General features: G+C 42.2%; 1 protein-coding gene across 1 annotated transcript in view; it reads right to left on the reverse strand.

Annotated features, from left to right (window-relative positions):
* EPHX4 (epoxide hydrolase 4) overlaps positions 1 to 13,198 on the reverse strand; it is a 134,398-nt gene that overhangs the window by 32,421 nt on the left and 88,779 nt on the right. The window contains exon 4 of the mRNA XM_073593151.1: positions 5,925 to 6,053. Coding sequence (XP_073449252.1) covers positions 5,925 to 6,053 — 129 coding nt within the window. The remainder of the gene's footprint in view (positions 1 to 5,924; positions 6,054 to 13,198) is intronic.

Raw genomic sequence — 13,198 nt, forward strand, 5'->3', positions numbered from 1 at the left:
TCTTTTTGACTGTTGTAAGCTTTTAATAAATGCTAAAATCATGATCTTAAATTGTTGTGGATTACTGTATATCCCATTGATTAGGTAAATAATAAATTAGCCTTCAGATAGGAATCCAACATATTAACTGAAATTGCTGTTGATTTTGCTAAGTGTCCTGGCAGATAATGCTGTACAGAGCCATAGCTTGGCTGCCTACCGCACATAGAGCCGCTCCAGGCCAGAAGTAAAATCAATCCATTAACTGCTAAAGCTATTGAAACATTGCCACAAAGTCAGAAAATCCAGTCAATCTACCTTTAATCTGAGCTTTATACAATCAATTTTAATCACGTTCTAAGAGAAGCATGTGGGGTTGTTTGCATCCCTGTAAAATTTTAGTTGCCTGGCTACTATGGTGACCCCAAATGGCTTTAAGACCACAGTCGCATGGGCGACTAGAGCCGGTGCGAATGACAACGGCAGAGATCTGCTAATTGCTGTAGCTATTTCAGGGGATAGCTGTGGCTGCTGAGCCCTGTACACTTCACTGACAGATCAGTAGCAGTCACAGCTATCCATAGCTGTCCACTTAGCCAGCGATTATCAGTTGTGGCTGAAACAGCTGCAGATTCCTGCTGCTGTCATTGGCGCCCGCACTAGTCACCCGTGCAAATGTAGCCTAATACTTTTTGAGTCACTGACCTAAAACAAATGTGCAGATCAGGAAGACAGAGGAAAGTCAGATCACTCCATCTGCATGCTTGATCTGGGTCAATGACTTGACGGATCAGCATAACATCCAGACAACTAGCATTTGCAGAACCAGGTAATTATAATGAACCAGACCCATTTGGTATCAGTCACAGGATATGGTCAAACAGCTATTTCTTCATAGCGGAAACAGGTGGGAAATGTTTGTTAAAATCCCTGCATTGTACTGTAATCACCCAGAGGGGATCGTTTTTTTTCTCAACAGTTAGTTTCTCTTTAAAGTGCTTGTAAATTTACATTACTGACTTAAAGCTATCCCCACTGGTTTATAAACATATAAACTACAGTGTTTGTGTTTTTCGAAAATGACAATTCTAAATACCTTTTCTCACACCGCCGATGTGAGGTCACATGACCTCCCTCTCCGCTCTCCTCCCCCAATCTAAGGAGAGCAGTGGGAGGAGCTGAGATTCCCCTCTGACATCAGTCAGCCAGCAGAGGGGATCACAGTGGCGGTGTGAGAAAGGGTATTTAGCATTATCGTTTTCAAAAAACACAAACACTGTAGTTTATATCTTTATAAACCAAAGGGGATACAAGTCTTTGTTTTACATATTGAATGGAATAGCGGCAGGTGGGGGGGGGGGCAGAGAGGAGATCAGCTCTCACTAACTAGGAAATGACAGGCAGGGAGGGAGGGGGGAGAGACTCAGCGGGATGACGGAGGCATGTAAACTGACCACGGTATTATGAATCAGCAGCCATGATTACCGTGGTCAGCATACACAGGGGGACACAGGAAGGATCAACCGGGTACTTTGTCACAGAATGGGAGAAATAACACTGCAGAAGCACGATGCTATGTACCATGCTTTAAAGGATAACTAAAGGTTAGTTTTTTTAGTTTTGTTTTTTTAAAAGAAACATGTCATACTTACCTCCTCTGGGCAGCTGGTTTTGCACAGAGTGGCCCCGATCCTCCTCCTCTGGGGTCCCTTAGCGACGCTCCTGGCTCTTCCTCTCCTCGAGTTCCCCGTTGGAGAGCCGTTCTCCCTCGGGGGGCACTCGTGTGGGCGTGCTCCCGTGTCCTGCTGCTGCGTCTATTGACACAGACAGCAGGGCTCGACCCTGCCCCCCGGCTCCCGTGTCATTGGATTTGATTGACAGCAGCGGGAGCCAATGGCTGTGCTGCTATCAGTCTATCCAATCAGGACCCGAGACACCGGTTGGAGCTGGTGTGCTCGTCCTTGTCGCTGGAAAGACCAGGTTCAGGTAGGGTTGCCACCTCATCCGTTTAAACCTAAACACATATTAATTACACAGGTTCTGAGGCTAATTTAATGCAGATAAGGCACCAAGTGAGTTTAATTCCTACCTTAATCAGCCACAGAACCTGTGTAATTGATATGTGTTTGGTTTTAAAGGGATGAGGTGGCAACCCTAGGTTCAGGTAAGTAAAAGTAGGGCTTTGGGGGGCAGCTGCATCACAGGAGGTTTTTCACCTTAATGCATAGAATGCATTAAGGTGAAAAACCTGGAAGGTTTACAGCTTCTTTAAGGGAACAGGACCTTTTTTTTTTTTAATAGGGTTACAACCCCGTTAAAGCCGATGATAGACACTAGGAACAAATCACTAGAGGTAGGATTAATAAAGAGGCTGCCTGTCTATCCCTATGGAATTACTACCTTTGTATTTATTCAGCATGCTGTTGCTTTGTCACTGGCCCAAATACTGCTGAATCTCTATCACTGGCGCTGGGAGTGACATCTTGCTGCCTCAGCTACATAGAGAACAATTTCTTAAGGACAAACAGGACCACTTAGTGATCCTGCCAAATTGTCAGTTGAAGGAACACTAGTGCCCATCTGACATCAGCCTAAGGGTTTAACTATAGCCATAGTTAACCATTTGACTGCTATGGGACCAGGAAGCCCAGGAGCCCAACACTGTCTGACCGAACAGTGATACATGGAGGTATTTTTAATATTTTGGAATTAAGTTTGAATGAAATTAATGTATGTATAGTTTGGGAAGCTAGAGAAACAATTAGTTATCTGCATTACATAAGTCTTACACCACAAGAGCCATTTATTTCAGTCAAGAACTACATTGCTCCCAAGAACTACATTGCTTATAGCATCCACCCACTCCGTCCCCTGTATTCCACTTGCTTCCACCCATAGTGTCAGGAGAGTACACAGCCCCAGCACCACAGGACAGAGTATACAGCCCCAGAATCACAGCAGAGTATACAGCCCCAGAATCACAGCAGAGTATACAGCCCAGACTCACAGCAGAGTATACAGCCCAGAATCACAGCAGAGTATACAGCACAGACTCACAGCAGAGTATACAGCCCAGACTCGAAGCAGAGTATGTAGCCCAGACTTACAGCAGAGTATACAGCCCAGACTCACCACAGAGTATACAGCCCAGAATCACAGCATACTGATCATCACTGTTCACATCATTGATTATCATCACATTGCATCACTGATCATCATCCCATTACTGATCATCAATGATCACATCATCAATGAACATCACATTGATGGAACATAGTGTGCCCTTGTACACCTTGTGCCCCCTAGAGTCCATGAGGTTATATTTATACAGGCTCTTATGTGACAGGCCAATGACCTGTAGTACATAGACAGGACTCTACTCACTACCCGCACTGTCTGCCCGGACACCTCCTGATCAGAGGACTTGTCTGCTGTTGCTGGGCTTAGGAGTCAGTTGCTGGGACAAGCCCTTGGGGGGAGTCCTGAGTCTGGACTGTCCAGCACCCCGTCCCCCTTCTTCTTCGTGTCCAGCAGCTCAGAGACATCCTGCAAGGCTAGCCTGCCAAACATAGCTGCCCATGCGCGGATGAGGGGTCAGTGTAGAGAGGAGGGAGGGCTGTGTGCTGTCTTACCAATTCGTGAATAAAAAGTCCGCTCGGGCCGTGCTGCCAACATCACTTCTGGTTTATCACTGGCACAGGGAAAGTGGCGTCGCAACTCGGAGGGAAAGCACCGCCCATGTCCTAGGGTGGTGGCAATCATAAACAAAGCACCCGCAGTAATACTACGGTGCGGAAGTATTCCGGTGCAATGCATTGCGCCACAAGGTAGGTCAAAACCCTGCAAATGAAGCGTCTCGTCTGCAATCACGTGATTGCATAGACGTCACGCTTCCCATAGTGCACTGTGTCCGGCACCTGAACACAGTGCACTCAAAGGACCTTTTTTATTCATGTGTGACTGCCTGGGGGGGTGGCGCCCATGCGCCCCCCTATGGACAGGCCGCCACTGGACTATACGGTTAATTTGCTCTAGATGGCACAGGTGTACTTACTTGTTCATTTATTTCCCACATCATGCATTATTACATGCTAGCTTCCTGTTTGGTTTTCTTACAACTGAAAGAAGATTATCCATGCTGTTCTCTTAAGGTTTAAAGTGTTTTTTTATTGTGTGTAAAGTAAACCATCTACTAAGAATCTTCAAGATACAAGATTCACTTTATTCAGTTCTACGGTGTTGATGTAAATGTCGGTGTAAGAACTTGATATGTACAATAAACATCAGTGAGACAAGAACCTCAGCATTCTCATTGTGACTAGGGGCGGCACAATACCCTTGGACCTAGCTAAGATTGCAATCTCATGGACTATGAAGCATTCCCTTGGATTAACAGAAAATATTTGTAAATGTTTGGGCACCATGGGGTTGATTTACAAAAGACAAATACTTTAGGCTATTCGCTTTGCAAGGGAATTTACCCTTAGGTCAGTGAATGAGATGACACTGTGCTGACTTCCATCATCCAATCATGGGCAAGAACAAATGTGTTTTGTTTTTTCTTGTATATGATTGGATATTCTTTGCAAAGTGAATTTTCACCACATTCATTATGCTAAGAGCCACAGTTAGAGGTCAATGGCCACACCCTCCTGAGGGGGTCAGTGTGTGAAGGGAGCTGTGACAGGTGCACGTTGCACTGCACTGTCAAGGTCAGGACAGACAAAGGCCCAGCCTGTGAGGATGTAGCAGCTGGAAGCTGCAGGAGAAACAGTCAAGCTGACAAAGGTACAGTGGTTTGTGCACGAGCACTGGGACTGTGTGTTTGATGATCTGGAGGACCAAGGCATGAGGCCTGAGCATTGAGGCTGCAAAGAGAGCCACACGGTTGAATGCTATGTTTTGTTGCATTGATGGGAAAAACCCCACTACGTGGGAAACTATTCAAATGTGAACTGTTCGCTTTGTTTTAAATAAAAGCGGACAGAAAAAGTCCTAAAACGTACTTCTGGTGTGTACTAAACTCACTGTTTGGCACTACCAATGAGCTACAAATTCCCCAAGTTGTCACAACAGGTACAGAGAATAAAAGCAACCAAATCACAAGCACAAACACTAACCTAGATTTTACCTAATCCCTAACCCTAAGTTATTTCCTTAAAGCTGTCTTAAAGGGCCCCAGATCTAACAGTCCTCAACAATTTTGCACAATTAACTTAGAGTGTTGAGCTTTTGGTGTCAAAGATACTGATCGAAAGAGAATACCACCTTGTATTTTTAAAGGTTTAGGATCAAAACCATAAGGAAGATAGAGATACCAGCAAGCATAGTGATTTAACGGGGCAGCCATTTGCATAGATGAATGCAGGATAGCAATTCAATACACAATAAGAGCAAACAAGTCGTGTTTCTGAGCATCGTCAAAAAAGCATCCTTCTTAATTCTCACTAGCATTTCCTAGCATAGCAATAGCACAAGCCTAATCAAAATAAAAAGCCAATGTGACGTCTAACTCAAGCATAGATGTATGCCAAGTCTTAACTCTAAATCTTCACCAACCTGTAAAACTACTTCTACCTCTGAAAGGAGCTCTCTAAACAACAATATGCATTTCTAAATCAAATGTCATAACGTATATCATTGGGACAGCTGTAAATATTATAGGCTTAATATGGGCACTATGCCCATACATTTACTACTATCAAGTATTGGGTTAAGTCATGTTATGTTTGTTAGTTAATGAAGGTACAGGTTAATAGGTGCAAGTAAATACTATGTAATATGGTCTTGTACTTTTGTTTATAATTTTACCAGGTAACAAATCATTTGTATTTTTTAATTAAAATGTAAAGATTAAAATGATAAAAGAAATAAGATGTTAAACATTTACAGTTTGTTAATTGTATATCTAGTGGAAAGAAAGTGATGTATTTTTAAAAACTCACCTGTAAAAACAGTTGGATGGGGAAAACTTAGAACTATAAGCTTGGTGACCATCTCTGGATAACATATGGCAATTAACCATGCAATCATCCCACCCCAGTCATGGCCAATAAGGACACATTTCGAATAACCTGAAAGACAATAGGAAACATATTTATAGCTAGACATGACACTGTAGGCATGTGCACATAATACGAGGGGCATTCAAGTCAAATCATGGTGGTGATTTACGAAAATATTAAATGAAATTATTCCCGCGCTATCGGATATGGAGTCGGCTGGGGGTGGAAAAGCTGCTTGCACCGATTCTGGTATACACCCGACCTTAAAAATGGATATATAAATGGGTGGTGCTGCGCTAATCCTAAATGTAGAAAACACATCGAAAGAATCACCACAAAATGATAATAAATGCAAATGGTGCGTAGTGCTAACCAAAAACGTATAAATATCATAACCGTGAGCAAATTTTACTAAAATGCACTTATTTAAAAACTTATATCACCGTGGTGTATGACTGACTAAAATCAGTAACAAAACAATGCTTAATGCAGTGTAGGTAGGTTGTAAGTGGTGGTTTAAGCTATGTGCACACACAGCTCATAAAAAGTGACATTGTGCAATGTGCAATACAATACAATATTAGTGGCAGTATGTTGAACTTCACATAAGGTGCAAAGGTGCAAAAAACATCCAAAAATAGATACGATCTGAATGTCCCAAATTAAGAAATAATTGTTTCAAGTAAAATCCTTTTGTGGAATAAAATATGTGACAGCAACGTCCTGGCATGCAGACGTGGCAATTAAAGTGCTCAAAGTGAATCACATCAGGTGCATCTTCGTGTGCAAACACACCGGTGGGTATTGGCCCCTTACCATAAGGTAATAGGGCAAAAGCATATAACCAGACAAAGCCTTTGTGGTATCCACCTAGATCCTGGGATGTGGTTCCCTCAGATGCAGTGCGGGGGGGTATGTAAGATAATAAGGCAAGAAGGGACCCAATAGTGTAATACCATTTGATAAAGTTTGAAAAAACAGGTGTTTTCACCAGGCCTGCAGATACACCACTCAGCGCCAGGTCACGATACTGTTCTTAATGCAGAAAAAACATTATATATATATATATATATAAAAATCCAAAATAAAATTCGTACATATATAAGAGTGACACCCAATCTGCAACCATGCAGAGAGGTAAAAAGCCCCAAGGCAGGGAAAGCAGCCGTTTAAAAATCACTACATAAATGTAAACACAGTGTTTTAAATAATCTAAAAACAGACTAAATTATCACACTAAAACAGCGCTAATGTTGAGCAAAATGATAGACATGTGGCCAACCACACATGCATAAAAAAGTCCTTTAAAAGAAAGTCCATTAGAAAGAAAAGTGATGCAGAGTTCAGAGTGTAGTTCCAAGAGCATTCATCAGGTGATCATGAAAAATTCCTCAGCGTGCACCTTCCACCGATCACTCGAGATTCCACCCAGTGCGAACACACTCCCCCTAAGGGGTTAAACTCACCAGAACTGGGAAGTAATAGAGCATTCAAAATAATACTTCGCACCAGCAGCTGTTGTTAACACCACTCAGGAGGGATCACAGATGTTCAGGGCTCATAATAAGTCAAAAAACAAAGAAAGAGGCGCACATAGCGTAATCCTGTTTATTGACTAAAATCCCTTCTGACATACAAAAACACCCCCCCTTCAATAAATAAACGTACATCAATATTCTTAATAAGCTTGCAGGGCGTGGCTTACGCGACGTAGGAAGTGACGCGTGCGCGCCACCTTAGCCAGCTACACAATCAGGAAGTGGTCAACGTCTCCTGTACAGCGGCATTGGCTTGTTATGGTGAAGTAGAACGCTCCTTACTGCCTGCTTGATTGATTGTAAGTTTATTAAGAATATTGATGTACGTTTATTTATTGAAGGGGGGTGTTTTTGTATGTTGCTCAACATACAACATTTTGCTCAACATTAGCGCTGTTTTAGTGTGATAATTTAGTCTGTTTTTAGATTATTTATTTAAAACACTGTGTTTACATTTGATAAAGTTTGCTTGTTTATTAGAAGGAAATATAGGTACTCACATTTAAAATCAATGAACAGCAGTTTTATCCGACGAGCGGCGAGCTCGTATGCTTCTAACAGTGTATGCAGCCTGTCCCGTCCCTACGCATGACGTCACACCACACATGACTTCATCAGGGGATAAGTACAGGCTAGAAAAGTGTCCTTAAATAGTTTAATACTGGCCGGCAATGGGCAGCCATTTTGCCGAAGTCTAATGCATTATAATGCGGTGGCCATTTTCCTAGGGGTCATACAACACTAGTTCCGCTTATGATGTGCATCGATGTGAGGCATCAGCTGACTTGTAGGGCCAATAGGCAGTCTACAGACAATTCCAGCCCCTCATACTGTCAGCAGAGGAAGGCAGATGCCGGTTCTAAATTAAAAAACAGAGCGGAGGGAAAAACGAATGAAGATCCCCACAGAATAGATGTTATTGACTATGTGATGATTAATTAGCATTCCCACAGTTCTCTTATCATAGCAGAAAGGGGATATTGTGTACCGCAACCCCTCTCTATGGGATCTGTACTGGGCTAAGCTTGTAAAATACTACAGGCAGTGGATCTTATATTTAAAAAGAACCAGGGAAGGGAGAGGCGGCAATACTGGTAGCAAGCTAGCATACACGCTATGTTGCAATGTAAAAAACCTTCATATATATTAAAATGGATAGCTAAAGATAAACACTACATTTAATTGCTAAAATTGTGATTGAAGACATATTCAAAACAATTATACATAAATAAATAAGCCAGAGTTTACGAATAATATAAAATAAAAATAAAGAGAATTAAAATCAGAGACTGCTTAATTAAATGTTTCTAAAAAAGTGGGGGAACGAACTTCAATTAATGGTCTGATAGGGGCGCTTATAGACACCCCAAGTCCATTCAGCCAAATTGTAAGGGATGGATGAATGGGTAGACACAGACATCTTCAGTCTACGGCAAGAGTCTCCAACTATTGGGAGTAGGTAGGCTGGTTGCCAATAGATGGCAAAAATGAGAGGTTAGGTATAATAGCAATCTTGGACAATAGGTTAAATAATTACATTAATTAAAAGTGGGATAATGACAATGGCAAAAATTTAAATATGGTGCTAAAAGATGTGTAATTTAAAATATGGAGTTAAAACTTTTTGAAGATTAAAAGTCACTCAGGAAACAGTTTAAGTCAAACTCAATGTTTAGGCCACGGGGCCAGAAAGTATCTAAGGTGAAAATCCATTTGGATTCCAGTCTGCTCAGAGTTCTCACCTTGTGACCCCACCGCCAATGTTTGATATATGGGGTAATGCCCCAGAAACTAAGATGGGTGGAGTCTTTATTGTGGCAAGTCAGGAAATGTTTTGACACACAGTGTTTGTCATAGCCGTTAAGGATATTTTTAACATGTTCCTTAATCCGAACTCTCAGGGATCTTTTTGTGCGGCCTACATACTGAAGGCCGCAGCTACATTCAAGTACGTATACTGCCCCTTCCGTATTGCAACAAATAAAGTCTTTAATTACATGGTTCTCTCCTGTACTAGTTGAAGTGAAATGGAACACTTTTTTGTTTGGGTGTTTGGTCCTCAAGCAGGCAAAACATTGTTTGCACGGAAAAAAAACGTTACCGGTAAAAAAAGATAACAGTTTCTTAGGTGGGTCTACAACATTTTTCACTACTAAATCCCTAATCGTGGGTGCCTTTTTATATATAAATTTCGGATCCTTGGGGAGAATATCTTGTAATTGTCTGTCTGCCAGTAAGATGTGCCAGTGGCGCTTGATTATCCTTTCAATTTTCTTATATTGTACATTGAAGTCTAGGATCAACGGTATTCCCTCGATTGGATTTTTTTGTATAGACTTTTCTTCAATCAGTTGGTTCCGATCAAGTTTGGAGACTTCAGCGATTTTGCTCTTAATAAATCGGCGATCGTAGCCTTTTGACATAAACCTCTCGCCCATTTTTTCTGCTTGTTCGAAATAAGTGTCTATTTTGGTACAATTTCTCTTTATCCGCATTAATTGACCTTTTGGAATATTGAAGATCCAGTTTTGATGGTGACAACTTGTGGTCGGGAGATAGCTGTTCCTATCTACTCCCTTAAAGTGCGTCTTTGTGCTAAATATGGAGTTGTCTAATGAGATCTCCAAATCCAGAAAGTTAATTTTCTCTGGACTGATATCCCAAGTGAGTGAGATATTTCTGTCATTATTGTTGAGTTTTACAAGGAATTCGGTTAAATCGCTTTCTTTTCCATCCCACAATATAAAGATGTCATCGATGTATCTTTTGTATATGACCAGCTGTCTTGGGCGCTCACTAAAAATGTTGTATTCTTCCCACTGTGCCATAAACAGACCGGCTATGCTCGGGGCAAACCTAGCACCCATAGCCACCCCGGTCTGTTGATGGTAGTAGGTCTTGTTGTACCAAAAGTAGTTGTTTTTAAGGCTGAATTCCAAACATTTAATTAGGAACTTCCTCTGTATACACGGTAGTTTAGTGTATTTCCTTAAACCCCATTTTGCTGCCACACATGCCTTATGATGGGGGATGATCGTGTAGAGGGCCGACACATCGGCAGTGGCCATGACCCATGATCTATCTTCTCCCTGGATATTTTCTATAACTCGCAACATCTCTTTGCTATCTTTCAGATATGCTTCTGTTTTCTGGACCGCTGGTTGTAGGAAAACATCTATATAATGGCCCATCCTTGATGTTAGCGACTCGATGCCATTAACTATCGGTCTGGGTGGTGGGTCTGTTCTATTTTTATGTATTTTGGGTACTGAATAAATGATTGGTGTGCGACAGGAGTCTGGTATGAGGAATCTCGCTTCTTTTTTATTCAGTATGGTCCTCTTTACCCCCAAGTGGACAACCTGCTCAAGCGCTTTGCGGCCTCCAAATACCGGATTCTTCAATAGTTTGGTGTATGTGTTAGTGTCATCCAGCATGAGAGTCATTGTATTGTGGTACTGTTCTTTTGAGAGGATTACAATCCCTCCTCCCTTATCGGCTGGTCGGATAACAATATCCCGCCTCTTAGTTAGCTTGCGAATCCCACTTTTAATATGATTCGGTTCTTCTTTCTTCTTAATTTTCACATCTTTTATTTCATCTAAAACAATTTTTTTTAAAACATCAATGTGTTTATTATCTTTTGTTGGCGGATTAAAAACAGATTTGTTCCTGAGTGAACTATGTAAAATACCATTATCTGCAGGTTCTGCTATTCTAGGCATCGGAGGATTCCCTGCCATATATTTTTGTATATTCAACTTTCATACGAATTTTTGAATCCCAATGTAGGTCTCGAATTTATTAAGATTTTTTGTGGGTGCATATTTCAACCCTTTATCGAGTACTCCGACTTCTTCGTGTGTCAATGCCTGCCCACTAAGATTAAAAATCCCCTCTCCTTTTACTCTCTCTTTCTTTTGCTGTCTCTTGCCGGATCTTCGTCCTCTCTTCTTTCGGGGCTTTTTCTGAGGACGCGCATCTCGTCTAGGTTTCTCACCGTATGGTTCTCTCTGCTCCGGTCTAAAAAAGGCCTATTTGATTCCTGATCTCCGTATGGTGGAGGGTATGGTCTGGCTGATCTTTCTTCTTCTTCTCTATTCAGAGGAGCATAGTAGTTGTAAGTGGGAAATGGACTTCTTTCCTCCGGCCGATAGTTTCTCTGTGGTGGGCCTCTTCTATCTTCATATCTATATTCCTGTATGGGACTCCTATCCCTTGGTCTATAGTATTCTAAATTTCTATTGTCTCTATATTCCTGCATGGGTCTCCTTTGATCTCTGTGATCATATGGTGGGCCTCTATATTCTTGTTCTTCGTATGGGGGTCTATAACAATTATTCCGGTTTTGAGGTCTTCTGTTATTTTTCCCATAATAAGGTTTTCTTCCTCCATTTCATGGTGTCCGGTTATTTTGTTGGGGCCTCCTTTCGTTCCGATATGGGGTATAGCTTTGGTTTTCAGTGTTTCTTCCATCATTCTCTCTTTGTCTAGGGGTCATGGCCCTATTTTCTTCTCTGGGGTCATGATGTCTTATGTTTTCCATAGTTGGCCTAGGTGGTTCATTTTGAGGCTGGGAGTACATTCTTACTATTTTTTCGGGTGTAGAGTATGTGGATGGGGGTTCAGTTTTCCCCAATTGGCTTTGCCATTTAAAAACCTGGTCATTGCGAAAGTTGTTGGTGTCTCTTGTATGTTTCTTGCTTTTCCTTTGTTGGACCTCTTTATCTTTTTTAGCCAGGTCTTTATTCAGTTGGGTCATTAAGGTTTTATATTCGATCGTATCTTTATGTAGTTCTAATTCTTCTTTGAGGTCTGCAATATTCTGGTCAATAATCTTGTTTTTCCTCCTTTTTCTGTCTAGCAGGAAACCTATGAGTTCTAGGCCTTTATAGTAAAATTTATACCATTCATCATTTGATTTCTGGTCACTGAGGCCATCATTTGGAGGGACATCCCACCTCAACCTTCTAGGGACAATACTTTCTTTGAGATATGTCTCAAAGGTGCAGATGTTCCACCATAGGCTTAATTTCTTTTCCATATTGTGTCCTAATTTACGCATTAAGCTGTCAGGTACTCACCAAGGCCGAGTTGCTGAGAGAGGCTCCCCCTGCAGCTGGGCGCACGATACCCTCTGGAAGTGGCACAGCGGGTATTGGGCACGAAGAAGCACGGGTCGCCAGCAGGTATTAGAGGAGCTGGGCGATTCTTCAGGCAGGGAAGAGATCTGTGCTGGGTAGCTGAGCCGGGTACTGAGGGTCAACCACAAGGCAGACGTCTGGAAGTAGGCCGAGGGTCAAACACCGGTATGCAAGTAGGCAAAAGTCCAACACTGGATAAGGTTGAGACAAAGTCCAAGAACAGGCCGGGGGTCAAACACAGGTGGCCAGGCAGGCAGATAATCCACAGTAGGGTGAGGCAGAAGCAAGTCCAGGAACAGGCCGAGGGTCAAACACAGGTAATCAGGCAGGCAGATAATCCACAGTAGGGTGAGGCAGAAGCAAGTCCAGGAACAGGCCGAGGGTCAAACACAGGTAATCAGGCAGGCAGATAATCCACAGTGGGGTAAGGCAGAAGCAAGTCCAGGAGCAGGCCGAGGGTCAAACACAGGTAGTCAGGCAGGTAGCGAAGTCCAGAAGGCAGCCGAGGGTCAAGCACAAGAGAGGTTCAAGC

This window comes from Aquarana catesbeiana, linkage group LG07, assembly GCF_042186555.1.
Source record: "Aquarana catesbeiana isolate 2022-GZ linkage group LG07, ASM4218655v1, whole genome shotgun sequence".
Lineage (NCBI taxonomy): Eukaryota > Metazoa > Chordata > Amphibia > Anura > Ranidae > Aquarana > Aquarana catesbeiana.